This window comes from Acomys russatus, chromosome 17, assembly GCF_903995435.1.
Source record: "Acomys russatus chromosome 17, mAcoRus1.1, whole genome shotgun sequence".
NCBI lineage: Eukaryota > Metazoa > Chordata > Mammalia > Rodentia > Muridae > Acomys > Acomys russatus.
The window spans coordinates 13,150,160-13,168,283 of NC_067153.1; the positions used below are offsets into that span (position 1 = coordinate 13,150,160).

General features: G+C 41.3%; 1 protein-coding gene across 1 annotated transcript in view; it reads left to right on the forward strand.

Annotated features, from left to right (window-relative positions):
* Fam135b (family with sequence similarity 135 member B) overlaps window positions 1–18,124 on the forward strand; it is a 285,376-nt gene that overhangs the window by 214,602 nt on the left and 52,650 nt on the right. Inside the window, exon 8 of the mRNA XM_051159566.1 lies at window positions 15,881–16,034. Coding sequence (XP_051015523.1) covers window positions 15,881–16,034 — 154 coding nt within the window. The remainder of the gene's footprint in view (window positions 1–15,880; window positions 16,035–18,124) is intronic.

Genomic DNA, 18,124 nt, shown 5'->3' on the forward strand with positions numbered 1-18,124 from the left:
ACTGGTGTCCTGTTGGGAAAAGACAATTGATTCCAGGACAGCTGATGCTCATTTGGGAAATACTAAGATCGTAACTAGGAGGGGAAAAATAGCAGGAAATATATCCTGATTTAGATTTTTCTTCCTGTGGTAGACCTCCAAACAAAGCCACTGAAATCTACAAGTCATGTCAAGGCAGGGTGAGAACAGATGTAAATCTTCATCCAAGGTGCAAAAGATGCCGAGGGACATCATTCCCTGCTATCTTCACTGAGATTCAGCCCATTCAAGGTTCCCTGCTACTCAAGCCAGGCAGTGTGGCGCACGCCTTTAATCCCAGCACTCCAGAGGCAAAGACAGGAAGATCGCTGTAAATTTGAGGCCAGTCTGGTCTACCAAGTTAGTTCAGGGCAGCCAAGGCCTGTCTCAAAAAACAAAAAACAACAAAAAAGATTCCTTGCTCCTAAGATAGTTAATTAGACTTCTGTCATTTATAGGCTTCCATTGCATTTACCTGTTTTCCTCTTCTCTTGCTTAAGATGATCTTTCTTCTACTTAAACACACACACACACACACACACACACACACACACACACACACATATGTTTGTAAGGGAGATGAAATTCCTCCACCTCTGATCATTAGTAAGCTAAAATCCAGTTCTAAGAGCTGTTTCTATTAGATGTGAGAGGCAATACCTAAAGCAATAAAAGACACTAGATAAGGTTGATGCTGTCAGTCATTGTAAAGGGTTTGATGGAGCAGAGGGAGGAGGAGAAAAGAGAAGGAAGGGGAGAAGGGGAAAGAAGGAGAAGAGGATGAGGGATAGAAAGGGGACAAGTAAGAAGAGGGAGAGAGAAGGAGGGTATCAAGGAAGGAGGGGATGAAGGGTTAGAAAGGGGAGAGAAGGAGAGGAATTGGATAAATTGAAAATGACAGGGCAAGCAGCTGCCATCCTCTCCTGTTTGACTTTCTGTAACTATAAGTAAAATAGTGTGAGGGAATATGAGGCTATATGCTACTAAAGGTATTATAAAGATATTTATTAAAAGAATGGAATGGATTATAATGAGAGTGATCATTGTTGTTATTTCATTCATTTGGCTATGTTATGTAGATTCAATATGAACATATGTTAGATATAATATGTACATCTAACAGACTGCAATTTATCAGTGGCCTTACATGTAGATGGTATGTGATTCTATAGAGTCAGCATTTCCACAGGAAGAATTTATATGGGAGGAATAACCTCCCCTGCTCTTGCCCTTGATCTCACTTTTAGGAATTTCCAAAGTTGTCCATGTTAATCCAGGTGGAGGCCTGACTCATTACACTGAGCACTCAGGACTTGCATCTCTAACACATCCCTTGTGGTGATTGTTAGATTATATATACATATTGATGGAATCAGATAGTGATAATATTTTCTCTTAACTCAGAACCTTCCTTCAAGCAAGAGTGTAAATAAAAAGACATTCATCAAAATGATGTTTGTGGTCTTAGGACGAACTGACAACTAAATTACTTGTTGGTGTTGAAGTCGTTCTCAGATTGAATATTGAGAATCCCATTTCCAGCAGCTAATAAAAATCACTGAATGGCATGCAGTTTCTGGGGTGGCTTCTAATGAGCAAATGAAAGAAAAATACTAGATAATTAAAGAGAGGAAGCTGTAAATATTTCAATAGGTAGATCAAGCTTTTTCAGTTGTGGATTGTTAATTATTTTCTATACTGCAACATTGTAGTGACATCATTCTCCTTAATTAAGGCATTTACTGTCCTCAGGGTCACTATTGATATTTCTATTGTAAAATGATTTTTATATATGTGATTCAAGTCTATATGTCTGATGAGGGCTTGAAGAGAACTGTGCAGAAAGCAGTAGCACTTGCAATTCTGGAAACTTGGTTCTGCTTCTGCTGCCACCCCCATTTTCTCCTGTGCTTCGGTCCAGAGCAGGAGAAAAGGGAAATATTTGTGAAGGACATTTGTGGTTCAATAGCCAGCATCATCACTCTACCTGCTGGATTCGTATGTTGTCCATTCTTTGCAGTAAGATGTTTCCTGAGACGCTCGTCCTGACCCCAGCTGTAAGCTGGCTTGCACATGCTACTTGTGGCTCTCACCAAGATAAATAGCCATTCTTCAGCATTTATCCTTTGTGAAACTCTCTAGGACCCCTGCCATGTGACCCTACCTTGCCTGCTCTTTGCCACATTAGCAGTGCTCTTTTGTTGTGGAGACTTGATGATTTGGTTATATTGCCTGTGTCTATACAGTGACATGCCATTCAGAAAGGTGCTCACTGTAGTCATCAGAGGACCAACAAAACCAGTCAAGGAATGCCAATCAACATCAAAATCAACTCCTATACAGTAACCCCAATGAAGAAAGGCTGTGGTGCAATGTGCAGATGGCACAACAGTGATTATATTATCTGACACCACATGCATACACAGATACTTATATATGTGGCAATATTTGGATGAAATATGACCATTGACATGACTCAGAATTATTTAAAACTTGTTCAGGTTATTTTCAGTCTATTAGTGTTGATTTTAAAAAATGCTTTGTGGGAATTCTTTACTCCTGCATTGCCTGTGAGATCTAGCACTGTTTCAACATTCAACAAGATGTTAATAGCGATACAAACCTTGTAGAGTTTATTCAAAAGCCATAGGTAAACTATGATTTACTTTGTGTAAATAATGTTGTTCACTATCTTGGTTTCTATGATTGCTATCATTATGTGACTATTAGCCAGACAAGCTTTGAGCTGGTTTTCTGTAGAACTTATTTAGAATGGGGGAAGGAGGAAATCTGTGGTCTCTTCTGCGGCTTTATAATCTCTCAAGGCAGCTCTGTCTTTATTGTACAAGAATCCAGAGGTGGCCATTGTTATTGCAGAGGTCATCCTTAGTGAAGATGGGTTGTGGCCTCTTGTACTAGGCATGCCACATTCACTTAACAGTTTCAGCCATACTGGGGACAAATCTGGAGATATACAGGCCCCTTCTGCTTCCGCATTTCACAATAAGAGATACTCGCCATATTCTATGTGTCTCAAGTCAGGAGACATGAGAACCCACCTGAGTGTCTGTGTGATATGAGAACATATACTATTTTTTCTTTGTTGTTGTTGTTGTTGTTTTGTTTTAATTTCTTTTTAAAAATATTTTATTAAATTATTTATATTACATCTCAATTGTCATCCCATCCCTTCTGTCCTCTCATACCTCCCTCCCATTTTCCCCCTACTCCCCTCCCCTGTGACTTTGACTGAGGGGGACCTCCTCCCCCTGTATATGCTCATAGGGTATCAAGTCTCTTCTTGGTAGCCTGCTATCCTTCCTCTGAGTGCCGCCACACTTCCCCATCCAGGGGACATGGTCAAATATGGGGCACCAGAGTTTGTGCATACACTATATTTTCAATGCTGTTCATCTCTGATCTTTTTCAGATTCCTTACAGAATGGGTCATGTGTACAATGTCCATCAAGGGTGTCCTGGTGAGAGATAAAGAGCAAATTCACACAATAGGCCTCAACTTCATTGTTAGACAATAATTGTATATGATAATTGTTTGCTTGTATAGGACATATAAAATCACAAAAGTGTACAATGTTGACTCATTAAGTCACTAAAGTTACCCTCAGCAATTGCCTAGTGTGATGACACACAATGGCCACAGTGTCTTTAGAAATCGGCCCTGAAGACTCCCTGTTTGTGTACTCTGAAATTAGGATCTCAGGAGCCCCTGAGCTTGCAGTGGTCTTGGTTGGGCCTTTCATATGATGTACAACTAATCCTGCTGTTCTGATGGCTAAGCTTTTTTTTTTTTTTTTTTTCTGCTGCTGCTATTTTCATTATTTCTGATCATATTGTCTTGCCTCTCAGTTCACAAGCAACTTCAGAACTGTGATTCTGGTGAATATAAAATATTACCTTGTGGGAAAACATTTGTCTTTAAGACAGGCTATGGCTTGGAAGTCCAGCCTTTTATCTTAGTAACTGAAACTGGAGGCCATTTTCTCAAAGTCTCCAGATGTATTATACTTCTGTAAATATACTGCATGATTTTACCTGTCGTAAACATTGAAAAAGATAACCAGCAATACTGGTGGGAAATTAGAGTCACAGAAGAGAAAACTGGAGATTTTTAGCTAATATCCTTAGTTAAGGGACCACGTGGATACTAAACCCTGTATCTTAATACAGAGATGCCTTCGTAGTGGACACTGTAATCTCCATGGAAGATGTTTTCTTGCAGCACAGGGCATTGCCCAGTTTCTTTTCCAAAGCTCATCATGTGTTTTAATAAATAAAAGAGAGAGGTTAGGGTTATTGTGCTGATGCCATTTCTGTGTTGGAAACAGATTAAGATTGGAGAACTGGTGTCCTCATCCACAAGATGTTTCCTCCTCCAATTAATGTAATCAAGATACAATTTCTTCTCTTGCTGGTAACTCTCCTCAAGCAGGGCTGCAGGCAGTGAGCACATAAGAACCAGTAGAAAGCTAAAGACATCACTCCTAGTCCAATGAGAGCTCCTTCTTTCAGAGTCTGCTTCAAGCAACTACACAAAATCACAAGTTATAACAGTGTGTATAGTCCATATATGGCAGGAGAGGACTATACAGAACCAGCTTTACTACTGCTATGGCCAGAGCCACATATATCCATGATCGTTGCTTAGCAGTCATCCATACGATTATCCATGAAAGGGAAGGTTTCATATAAGTAGAAAGACAACAGGGACATATTTTAACTTGGGGTAATAAATCCAGAGATTTTTAACTCATGCCTAGTCAGTCATGGCTAGTGATGCTACTGAGTCATAGAACTAAGGCAGTACTAAGTGAGTTGTTTTAATGTCGTTTCTGTTGCTGATAACACAAACACAACTTGAGAGAAATGGTTTATTTTTGCTAGCCAATCAAGGCATAATCTCTCATGGTGGGGAAGTCAGGACAAGAGCTTGAAGTGGCTGTTGCATCACATCCAGTCAAGAAGCAGGGAGCATTGAATGCACTGTTGTACACAGCCCACTTTCTTCATTTTATACAACCCAGGATCCCACACATGAAATGGCCTTGCTCCTACTTCATATGGATGCTTCTCCACCTGTTAATGACAGCAAGATATAATCCCATACAGGCATGTGCAGAGGCCCTTCTCCCAGGTGATGCTGGAGCCTCTCAAGTTGGCAATTAGCATTAACCATCAGAGAGACCTCTGCAGTATGTGTCTGGCCGAGAGGCCACTGGAATCTGGAAAGGGAAAGTGATTTTTCCCTGACTACAGCTGATTAGTAACAAAGATGAAGCTGTCAAGTGGGAGCTTTATTCTCTTTGCCACTGGTGGAACAGGTTTTTTCTTTAAACCTGAGGTTCAACCTAAAGAGAAAGTCAACTCAAAATTGCCTCTTGTGTCTGTGTGAAGACAGATGACTATTCAGACTGAATAAACTACTAGAATAGGAAGTTCAGAGTCAAGGTTCAAAGTGGGTGGACTTCCAGTGCCAGCCCAGTCTGAGTTCTTGACCTGCTATGTGCCTGGCCTGAGAGTTGCAAGAGTTACTTTCCACCCTACAAATGGGGTGTAAATAACCAGATTTACTTTACTGCATTGTTAAGTGTGAGGTCCGAGCTCTAGTCCCAGACAAAGAGAAAGGTTAAGATATGACACACACTTTGTTCACTCCAGCCAGAGGCCATAACATATACCACAAGTTAGGCAGCCATGTGCAGGCACCCAAGCAAAGACTGAGGTGAGCATAGACATACATGCAAACCTGCATGCATGCCTCATGGAGGTAAATACACAAGCTTCTCTCTCTCTCTCTCTCTCTCTCTCTCTCTCTCTCTCTCTCTCTCTCTCTCACACACACACACACACACACACACACACACACACACACACACACAGGTCATGGTGGTGAAAGCAAAATCTCTCAGCTCAGACCTCAACTCCATATTTATACAAAATTCACACAAATGTGGACTCTGCCAAAAATAGTTATGTAATAGATTACATCACTGTTTACTTATGGGTTTCTCAGACATCCAGTATCAGCCATGATATGCAGACTCACAGCTCCATAATGTTCAGGATTAGTCATGTTGTCCCATGGCATGTATCCATATTAGCATGTTGTCCAATGTAGCCCAGTATGGGTCCAATATATAAGTAACTACTTAGTAATGTTTTGTACATTGTTATTGTTGTTTTATCAGTACAGATGGACTAACAGTATAAAAGTCATTGAATTACCAGAAGGTTGTGCATAGGCCTTAAAAGTCTTACCATTCATACAATAGCTGTGTGAAAGATGGTCACAAAGCAAATATTAGTAGCTTTTCTGCTAATCAAACTTATTTTTTATGACAAAACTCATGATGAAGGACTTATTGTGGACCATTGTTTCAGAGGTGTCTGTTGTCATCTGAGTCCTTTTTTATCATGTGCTGTATGAGGAAGAACTTCAAAGTGAAAGAGCATGGAAGGTCCCAATTGCTCAGTTCACAATTGCAGGAAACAGAGAGTTTGAAAAGAGACAAGGTAAAATATAGCCATCAACTCATGTCTTCTGTACTGTTGCTTCCAACCAGGCGCCAGCTTCCACAGAGCACCTCTCCATTGTCTATCAATTTTTGAGTCCTTCAGTGAGAGATCCACTGATTAGGTGAAGGCACGCTTGATTGAGATACCTTGGGACATGGCCACACACAACACTCAGAAGTGTGCTTTCTTAATCTAGCATGTGTTCTCCATCCTGTCAATTTGATAATCAAGGCCAATTATCATAACATTCTAGACTGAAGTTTGATTGAACACACAAGTATATTTTGAATAAATATGTAGGACACTAATACCACACCATGTATGTATTTTCACATAATTATAACAAATATATTGATATGTTTGACAGAAGACATTAGTTTTGTGGGAATGCTTACTTGATAATTAACTAATATTTAAAATAAGCCTAGTAAACTTTTAAAACAAGAACAATAATAATCATACACAAAAAACTATAAAAGGATAACTTATCAAAGTGCACATGGAATCCTTATTAAGCCTGAGCAAGTATATATAGCCTTGTCATCACAGTGGGAAACTCTAGTTCACATCTATGAATTGCTACAGCACCATAAATGTGAAGAGGAGTGAGGTTAGGGTAAGTCAGAACTTAAGCGATAAGTGTATCCTAAACAGGTCCATGGTGTCTTGAGCTGCAGTGTCCCATAGAGGATACTGTAGTAACTCCTTCATTTGTCTACTCTGTGTATTCACTGGCTACCAGTGGGATGGATGACTCAAGTTCAGAGAAACTACCACAAGCTTTCTGACCTGGAGGTGTCTAGCCAATGCAGAAAGAGGTAGTTAGTCGACCAAGATATGTATGAGGGACTATAGAAGGCTTGCAGGGCAGGTTATCTTGAATGCCATACCAAAGATTGGTTGGTAAATGCTGCGTGATGAAGAAATCTAGTGTGTAGTCTATGGCTACAGACAATGGGGAGCACAGAGCAAACAGACCTTCTTGTAGTAATTAGCCTGAGCAATGGAGACAAGCAAACCTAAGGCCAAGAGCAGAGTATAGCAGATGGAAAAATCTTAGGGCTGGTGGTAGATCATTGAAGTTATAAAGAATATTGCATCCTAGAACTTCCTGGCTTTTGTGGATGTTGTGCAAAGTGGGATCCAAGGGAAGGAAGCAAAGGTAACATAGGGAAGACATGATCAGCTGGTTTCAGATGTCTCTATGAACCAGGCAAGATATCCAATGAGAAGTGTGCAATTCAGTGATCTGGAGCCCAGCCCTATATTTAGATGGAACAGCATGTACTTGAGAGGGATGTATGCACGTAGAGGTGGGATCCATATCATGCAAAAATATGTTTTTGTATATTCTGGCAAATAATAAATGTCATACGAAGTAAAACTTAACTAACATCCCCACTTCCTGCAGCAGGAAATTGGCTCTTCTCATACTCCTGGGAAAACTATACCACGTGGTTAATGAGAAACTAATTCATGAGCAGAGACCTATTTGCTTCAAGGATCTGTGTTTAAACTATAGCACATGGCTGCATGTTATCAATGGGTACTGTTAAGTATGCCTTAGCTGTTCAGGTTTTAGTAGATCGGTTGTTAGGCTGCATTATCTGCAGGCATGTTCATGAGTCCATTGGGACGGGGGCCATGAGTGTGTGCAAGTACCCTTTCAACAGACACCAACTCAACATGGTGCCTGAATGACCTCCTCTTCTCTCTAATAATCACAGTCCTGGGATGGCTATATTGTGTGGCCCCTCTCTGAGGACGATGTGCCTTCTGTACTGAGATGAAAGGAACTCTATCACCGTGACAGTGGGAATGAACCAAAAACTTAGACAACAAAATTGTTTTCTCTGTTGCCTTGATGAAGGACTCTGTTTCACTTCTATCCATCTGTATGGATAGTTCTTACTTAACACAGGGTTTAATTCACCTGTAGAGAGGAAGCTACAACTGCCTTTTGTTGGCTATCTACCTGTGAACCAAGTCAGGCCCGTCCACAAGATGTCACCATTTGTGAGTTCATGGACTGACAGTCAATGTGCCTGTGCCCTGTTTGATTCCTCTTCTACTATTTACAAATTTCATTCCAGACTTTGAAAAGCTGGCTTCTACGTGATTTCCCTTATACATCACAGTCCTTCCTGCAGTGCTGATGGAGGGGCACTGGGTTTTCTATGTGCAATGGGCTCCATGGGTCTGCAGTGCTATCTAATATGATTTTCTCGCTATAATATTGCCCAACTTTTAAAAGTTACACCATTTTGTGATTTATTTTTAAAGCATGCTCCTCAGCCAGTTTTCAGGATATCTGCTTACTTTAGCATTTAATCTCCTTACTCAACCTCTGGAATGATAATCAGCCTTATGAAGATCCACCAATTTTTTATGTCTTTCTTAAAACCTATGACATTGAGGCCTATTTTTAAAATTCAAACTTGATTACAACGGTTGTGTCATATCTAGAAAACAGCAACTGCCCATTCTTACCGATCCTTCAGCTCCCAAAGTCCCTTCCACTCCCTCTTCTGAAATGTCCTGCGACACAGATGTCACATTTGTGGTCAGGAAGTCAATTCAGTAGTTGTGACTACCTATATGTGGCTTGCAACAATGAAACAAACAAACAAAAAAAGGCCACCACCACCACCAACAACAACAAAAAGTGAGAGAGAGAGATAGAGACAGAGCTACCGAGACAGAGAGACAGAGAGACAGAGACAGAGACAGACACAGACACAGACCAAGACAGAAAGAGGAGAGTGGAAGAAGTAGTGAGGGTAGGAGGAAGACTAAGCAGGAAGGGGTTGGTGGCTGTGGGAGGTGATTAGAGACTAGCACGGAGAGTGTGTGAATGCCATCATATCTTAGTGCACTTAAGCATGACGCTATCAAGAATTAAAAGCATAAAATAGAAGTCGAACTTAACAGATTTCATGGATTCTTTACCCTCTTTTAGTTTCTGGGTTGCCTCCTAAAAGTTTATCATAGTGGTGAGAGGATGGAATTTTGAGAAGGAAAAATGACAGAAAAGTGGATTTTTCAGAACTGCCAGAAGCATTGTGACTACTGGATTTGATGCCTTTATAATCCGCTTTCTGCTTTTATTGCTGCTTAGTCACAGCAAATGGAGACACAGCAGGACTTAAGTGTTAACGCTTCAGTCAAAGCAAGCAGACCTCTGTTGAGCATCTGTTCTCTGCCAGTTCTCTCTCTCTCTCTCCCTCTCTCTTTCTCCCTCCCTCTCTCCCTCCCTCCTTCTTTCCCTCTCTCCCTTCATACTCCTTCTTTCTGAATATGTGCCCAGGCAGAAAGCCCTTGCCTCAACCTAGAGTCAAAGAGCCACTTCTGCCACTGGAAACCACAATGACTTTGTCTGGGTTCTTTAGTTCTTTGAGCCCCAGTCTTTTGATCTACAAAATGAAAATAGATGTTCTTGTGACTTAGTCTTAGTCTGATCCCAAAGATATCCAAGTCACATTGCTATAAAAGAAAAACCAAAAATATTTGAGATTATTTTCTACTTTATGGGCATGTCTGTACATGCTATAAAATATAAATACATCTAGTAAAGTCCATATACCTGTATGTATGCATATATATGTTTGAATGTTTTCTAGAAAGATCCACAATAATTTTATTGGACTCTAGAGAATTGCACATTATGACTGGTGATACTGCACTTTATTTTTTTTTATTAATTTATTCTTGTTACATCTCAATGTTTATCCCATCCCTTGTATCCTCCCATTCCTCCCTTCCCCCCCCCCCATTTTCCCATTATTCCCCTCCCCTATGACTGTTCCTGAGGGGGATTACCTCCCCCTGTATATTCTCATAGGGTATCAAGTCTCTTCTTGGCTACCTGCTGTCCTTCCTCTGAGTGCCACCAGGTCTCCCCCTCCAGGGGACATGGTCAAATGTGAGGCACCAGATTACGTGAGAAAGTCATATCACACTCTCCACTCAACTGTGGAGAATATTCTGACCATTGGCTAGATCTGGGAAGGGGTTTAAAGTTTACTTCCTGTATTGTCCTTGGCTGGTGCCTTAGTTTGAGCGGGACCCCTGGGCCCAAATCTGCCTATCATATTGTTCTACTTGTAGGTTTCTAGGACCCTCTGGATCCTTTTATTTTGCTATTCTCCCATGCGTCTCTCATTTAGAGTCCCAATAGGATGCCCTCCCCTCTGTCCCAGTTTCCTGGTAAGTGAAGGCTTTCGTGGGACATGCCCCTTGGGCTAGATACTGCACTTTATTTTCCCCTATCTTTGTGTTTAAATTTGAAAAGAGAAATGTGGGTATGTACCTAGCCTAGTACTTGTTGGAGATCCAATGAGATCAATACAGTGGAGGTTTCTTTAGGGTTCAACAGGATTTCCTACTTCTCCATGGGCTTGCAGGTGTGACATAATTCTTGCTATCCACAAGCTTTGCTAGTCTTTCTATAACTATATGGGCTGTTTTGTGTTCAATCTGAATGTGATAAAAGAGATGGCAAAGACAAACACGTAAGTAATCCTGATGGCTGAAATGAGCGCATTCTAATGGTTTAAATTTTATGACAAACTGTTAAACTAATCTTTTTTCAAAGTCTTCTTATTATATTAATATTCTATTAACATACAAGAACCATAATTAAGGGTATGCAGCATTGGCAAGCAATACTTTTGCTTTTTTCTGTACAGCTGATATAAATGGCAAATCTACATAGTTTTCTGCCAGCTCTTTCCAAGTGTATATCAGAGTTAAACCAGTACAGTGAGGAGAAAGGCTACCTGGGGAAAACTGGGATGACATATGGCAGAATCCAGGTTCTAGGGGAGGAATCTCCCATGCTGAGCCAATCTAGTAAATTTCATCCTCTCTTTATCTCAGTATCTCCCCATAGTCTAAGTCAGTTTGCACTGAGGAACTAAGACATCCTTTCATTTTATTTTTCATTTCTGTCATAGTACCATCCCTCCATAGGAAGTCTTGCCTGATTACAGGAGGTAGCCGCTTCAGGTTCCATATTCCCTGATTGGAGGAGTCTTAGCTATCGTCTCCTTCATAGATTCCAGGGAGTTTTCCTTGTCCCAGGCTTCTAGCACATCATGGATTTTCTTCCCTGTCCGATTTCCACTCCCTCTCTCAGTTCTATCTTCCTCCATCCTTCCCACAGTTGATCACTACTGTTCCCCCCACACACACCTGCTCTCCCAACCAGCTCCCTCCCTTCTGTTATCTCCAATGTTTATTTTGTTTCCCTTTCTGATTGAGATCCAAGTACTCTCTCTTGGGCTCTCCTTGTTACTTAGCTTCTTTGGGTCTGTGGATTGTAGTGTGGTTATCCTGTACATTATGGCTAATATCCTCTTGTAAGTGAGTACATACCATGTGTGTCTTTCTGGATCTGGGTTACTTCATTCAAGATATTTTTTAGTTCCATTCATTTTCCTGTAAATTTCATCATGTCTTATTTTTAATAGCTAAGTAGTATTCCACAACCTTCTATCAGACAGAGAACAATAGCCAAAAAATATAGAATGAACTCAAAAAAGTAGGCATTAACAAACCAAATAAACCAATTTAAAAATAAGATATGGGCTTCCATAGAAAATTCTCAACAGAGGAATCTCTAATGCCTGAGAAGCACTGAAACAAGTGTTCAACATCCTTAGGCATCATTGAAATGCAAATCAAAATGGCTGTGAAATTCCATCTTACACACTTCTTAATGCTGGTGAGCGTGTGGAACAAAGAGAACACACCTTCATTGCTGGTGTGAGTGCAAATTTGTGTATAACCACTCTAGAAATCAATTTGGTAGTTTCTCAGAAAATTGGAAGTAGTTCTACCTCAAGACCCAGCTATACCAGTCCTGGGCATATACCCAAAAGGTGCTCTATCATACTGAAAGTACACTTGCTTAACTCTGTTCAAAGCAGCTTTATCATAATAACCAGAAACTGGAAACAAACTAGATGTCCCTCAAAAGAGGAATGGATAAAGAAAATGTGGTATCTCCGTAATTTCCTATTTCATCTAATTATTTTTACTCTGCATTCAACAGACATATGCACTTCTTTCAAGATCGATTGTCATCCTTGTGGAATGCATCTCTTACACTGAAATTGGAAAGACCAGACAACATCATAATTTAACAAAGTGGTTCTCAACCTTGCTAATTCTATGACCCTTTAATATAGTTCCTCATGCTGTGGTGACACGCAACCATAAAATTATTTCATTGTTACTTTATAACCGTAATACATTATATATATATATATATATATATGTGTGTATATATATATATTATGAAGACTTTCTGATATTCATCCTTTGTGAAGCTGTTGTTTGACCCCCACCCCCAAAGGAGTCCCCTCCTACAGGCTGAGAACTGAACCACTGATATAAGGCAGGGAAGGTTATAGAGCTTAGAAAATAAAGGCATTAGAGAAGAGACTCTGCAGCAAAAGACCTTTGTAGTAGCCATGAGATACTTTGCTCAGGTGTTGCCTCAACCCTGAGCCAACCTTTCCAAGCTGGATATTTTCTAGTGATGGCTTCTGTAGAAAGTGCTGCTTACCCAAGGCTTCATCCTCTCCCCTGGAGTGGTTCATACGCAAACATGCTAATCCCATTACATCTGTCACATCCTTACTAAAGCAATTCAGCTTCCTTGGTTAGCAACAAGAGAAGAAACTACATACATTTGAGAGGGTTCCCACATTTATTTAGTAAACAACTCTTGAGTTATTTCCTTCAAATGTTTTCCTTCTCTACCTAAAGGCCAAGCTTCCTTATTATAAAAAGATTAATATCTTCTTTTGTTTCCTCCTCCTCTTCCTCCTCCTCCTCCTCCTCCTTCTTCTTCTGTTTTGAGACAAGGTTTCTTTGTGTAGGCCTGTCTCTCCTGGAGTTGCTCTGTAAACCAGACTGGCCTTGAACTCACACACATCTGCCTACCTCTGTCTCTAGATTGCTGGGATTAGAGGCATGCACCACCACTGAGGACCATGTCTGGGTTCACAGTCCTACTGCAACTGGGGTCTGTGTTGATGTCCCTGGCCTGTGTGGCCACAGAAGGCCACGTGGATGTCCATGGTCTGTGCTGCAACATGAAGCCATGTTGACGTCTGAGGGCCACGCTGCTACTGGGGTTTCACATTGATGTGACTGGCCTCTGCTGGAACTTGAGGTCATGCTGATGACTATGGTCCTACTGCAGCTGGGGGCCATGTTCTTTGTCTGTGCTGTCACCAGAAACCATGCTGAAGGCCAGGAAACCCATGCTCCTGCTGACAGCACAGAGCAAGAAAGCTACTTTGGCACCGATAACATGAATTCATCAAAGAGAACTCTTAAAAAGTGTGATAAGAATGCTGAAGTGAAGCTCTCCACAACTGATGACTTCCAGCAGGGCTGCCAGAGCGGAAGTTCTATTTAAGGGCAGGCCACTGAGTTTGGCCATGCTCCAGTGAGTATACAGATAACACAAATTGAACCTATTTTTTGTTACTGTTGTAGGGGAGGGAGGTCACAGGGCAAAGGTGGGCAGACATGGAATGACTAGAAAGTGAGTGCGATTGGGATGGTTGAAGTGAAATTGCAGATAAAATTATTATGTAGAAAACAGAATGAACAGAGACACTACGGGAAAGAAGCTGCCATAATCAGCAACCATGCAGACCAACACACTGAACCCACGCCCCCTTCTAGCTGAGTTTCTTTCCTGAGTGGGCAAGCCAGGGGCAGGGGGCCACGAAGAGCCAGTGCTTGCTCCCATTGTGAGTGAGGAGAAAGTAGATGAATGATCAGGTGTGTAACACCAATAGAAGCTCCTCCCACTCCTTAGCATCTCCAGTTTCCTGCTGTCCAGCTGTCCACATCCTACCCCATAATCGCATCCTCTGCTCTTAGAACAAATTTCCCCTTCAATTCACGCTGGAACATCTTTGTCTCTTGGGTTGTAAAGAGAGACAAATTGTCCTATTAAAGATAAACCAAACTGTCTTTTCACCATGCTGAGTCCACAGTAGACCTAAGCATTTTCTATTTGTTGCACAAGCCGCACATTGTCTTTCCACCAGTTCTATAACCTCCAACAGACTTCACTGTGCTCAGCATTCTGAACTTGCTCAGCCATGAGCTCCCTCCCGTTAGGCACATCAGCCCAGAGGACTCAACTGCATGCTTCCTTACTATTTTATAAGATACTTTTATTTTCCCTTTGTAGCACTTTCTGTGGCTCAGTGAATAGCCTTTCTAATCCTCCTTCCACTCATGGAAAGGACTCCACTTCTGTCCCCCAACCTTGTCTCCAGTGCATCCCATGGGAATGAAGGAAAGTGACTGCTCAGTGGGCATCAGTCAGTGGTCACAAACCTTCTTGGTGAGGGGATTGTCAGCCTTATCTGCTTCTTTTTTTTTTTTAATTAATTTATTCTTGTTACATCTCAATGGCTATCCCATCCCTTGTATCCTCCCATTCTTCCCTCTCTCCCATTTTCCCATTATTCCCCTCCCCTATGACTGTCCCTGAGGGGGATTACCTCCCCCTGTATATGCTCATAGGATATCAAGTCTCTTCTTGGTAACCTGCTGTCCTTCCTCTGAGTGCCACCAGGTCTCCCCCTCCAGGGGACATGGTCAAATGTGAGGCACCAGAGTACATGCATATCCCACTCTCCACTCAACTGTGGAGACTGTTCTGACCATTGGCTAGATCTGGGTAGGGGGCTTAAAGTTTACCGCCTGTATTGTCCTTGGCTGGTGCCTTAGTTTGAGTGGGACCCCTGGGCCCAAATCTGCCTATCATAATGTTCTACTTGTAGGTTTCTAGGACCCTCTGGATCCTTCTACTTTGCTATTCTCCCTTGCTTTTCTCATCTAGAGTCCAAATAGGATGTTCTCCCCTCTGTCCCAGTTTCCTGGTAAGTGAAGGCTTTCGTGGGACATGCCCCTTGGGCTAGTATGCAGATATAAGTGAGTATATACCATTTGATTCTTTCAGCCTCTGGGTTAACTCACTCATTATGATCATTTCTAGCTCAATCCATGCTTCTTGTTCATCATTTTCTACCATTGTCATTGATATTGCGACGACTCCTATCTGGCCTTGACCACGGAACAACAGAAGCCTGGCATGCCTATGGCTTTTCCTATGTGAAGGAATACAGAAGAGGCTCACCCAGCTTTCTTCCTGGAGTCTTTCTGTTTTCTAAGAATCAGACCTGCTTTCTTGAAGCTCAAAATATTCTGTAAATGTTGGGCAGAAGAGAGGAGCTCTGTGATGTCAGGAAGAGACATAAAACCCTTAGCTTTGTTTCTTCTGTCTCTTCAGGGAAGCTTCTATATCCCCTCGGAGAACTGCATACAGCATGCACACAAGTGGCACCGGGACGTCTGTCTGCTGCTCCTCCATGCCTATCAGGGTCTCCGGCTCTACTTCCTAGTCATCATGAGAGATATTCCTGAGCTGCCCACCATGGAGCTGGGTAAGGGGAATAGGGCTAGGAATGTCTCAGTCCAGGAGCTAAGGCAGAGATAAGGTGGGATGCTTTTGCAAAGGCCGGGGTGGAAACATGACTGGTCATTTAAGCTTTTCTGGAATCTATCTCCTTGTATTAATAAAGACTCTGTGGAAGGACAAATGCAGCTAGAACAAAGACGGGTACCCTCAGACACCACTCATTCGCTTATGTATCAATCACATATTTCTTGAGCACCTACCACATACCTGGCATCCTATCTACCAATGTTCAGCTGCTTTTGTTAGAAAGAATCTGGATATCACACAAGAGAACACACAAACAAAGCCAGAGTATTTCAAAAAAGGCAATTATTTTTGCAAAAAGACTGTGCCAGAAGCCAAACTGGGCTAGCAGCACACCAAGGCTACCATGGTTCCTGTCTTTCATCACAGAAATAGGTAGAGATTGAATCACACCACTGGTGCAAGCTCTGCTTCATAATCTAAAGTGTTTAATCAAGTAATGGACAAAGTCCTTGAGTATTTTCAGTTCTTTCCAGGTCACCACTGCAGCTGAATTAAACACTCCATCTGTCTCTGTCTCTGTCTCTGTCTGTCTGTCTCTTTTTCTCTCTCACACATACATTCTAGAATAATTTGTAATTTTATAATATTTAATAATTAAGATGCAATTATAGAGTTGCAACTTCTAACATGTATAACAGCTTTATAGAAGAATACTACATCTACAGAAAAATCATACACACATATATGAACTCAAACAGCCATTCACATATATTGTATTTGTATATATATACATATATATGAACATATATATACACATATATGAACATATATATATACACACATATATGAACACATAGAGCCATTCATATCTATTATATTTATATGTATCTAATTATCCCTTGGTCTATCCTGTGAAGTATTCTATAATTGGTTGTGGACACAAATTGATATTTTTTAAAAAAACTAAATATCATAGTGATTAGTGAGCCTAAATCCCACTTGAACAATAAATAAGAGACATCAAACATGAGAAATAAAATGACTTCTCAAAGCCATACAGAATATGTAGCCATGACAGAAGCCTGGAGATCCTGCACTGACTGCCTGGGTGCTTCAATCCCACTGCTCTCCGTTACAGCATGCCATGTGCTGTGACTCCAACCCAAGTCCTTTGGATCAGAGGCTCAACCCGGATACTGCATATTTCAATGTCTGAACCCACTGAGTTCTTATTTCCCTCAGTGTACCTCTGGATACCAACTTCTTTGAGAACCATACCATTGGTAGTGTCTGTGGCATGCATATTATAATCAGATTGCATGACAATGATATATTTACAAATTGCTCTTTACCGTCATACTATGGGTGTTGTGAGAGCTGGGTTCCCCCAGATTCCTTATGCTCTGTCTCTGGTCTGTAGATCAGAGGAGGATGTGTGGCACTTATATTGGATTTCAGATCCTCTTGGCAGCTAGTTCCGTCAGCCATGACACCTGGCCAAGGCAGTGACTGGGTCGTTGAATCAAGCACTCTTTGACTTGGATGTTTTCGGAAGCCAATCTTATGCAGGCTGTGAAGACATACACAGGGGACACAGGCTGTGAGTGTTTAGTAGAGCGCTTGCTTTGCAGATGTTAAGCCCTGGGCTTGACTTACAGCTCCGCAAAAACAAAGCAAAAGGCAGTACAGAATAAGAACCCAGTTGCATTGCTCAAAAGAAAATAGATTTTGTTGAGCAGCAGGTAGCAATCGAACCTTTTTACCTAAAACAATAAAGCTTATTTATTCACTTAAATATTTTTCAACATATGTTTGTTGACCATCTTCTATACACTGGCCATTGTGTTAGACACTTAGGATATAGTCCTGTTCAAGAGGAACAAAGTCTATTGTACTGTTGGGTCACCAACCTGAGGTCACTGGTCAAATGGGGTCAGCAGGACACAGGAGTCCTAAGGGATTTCTCACATTGCCCCAGACAGTATAACTGCACACAAGTGACTCAGTTTGGCATTGCGGAGCTAGGAGAGAGTTTTCAAAAACTGTCAAAACTCGGATCATTAAATCACTAATAGCTGAAGCCACTGA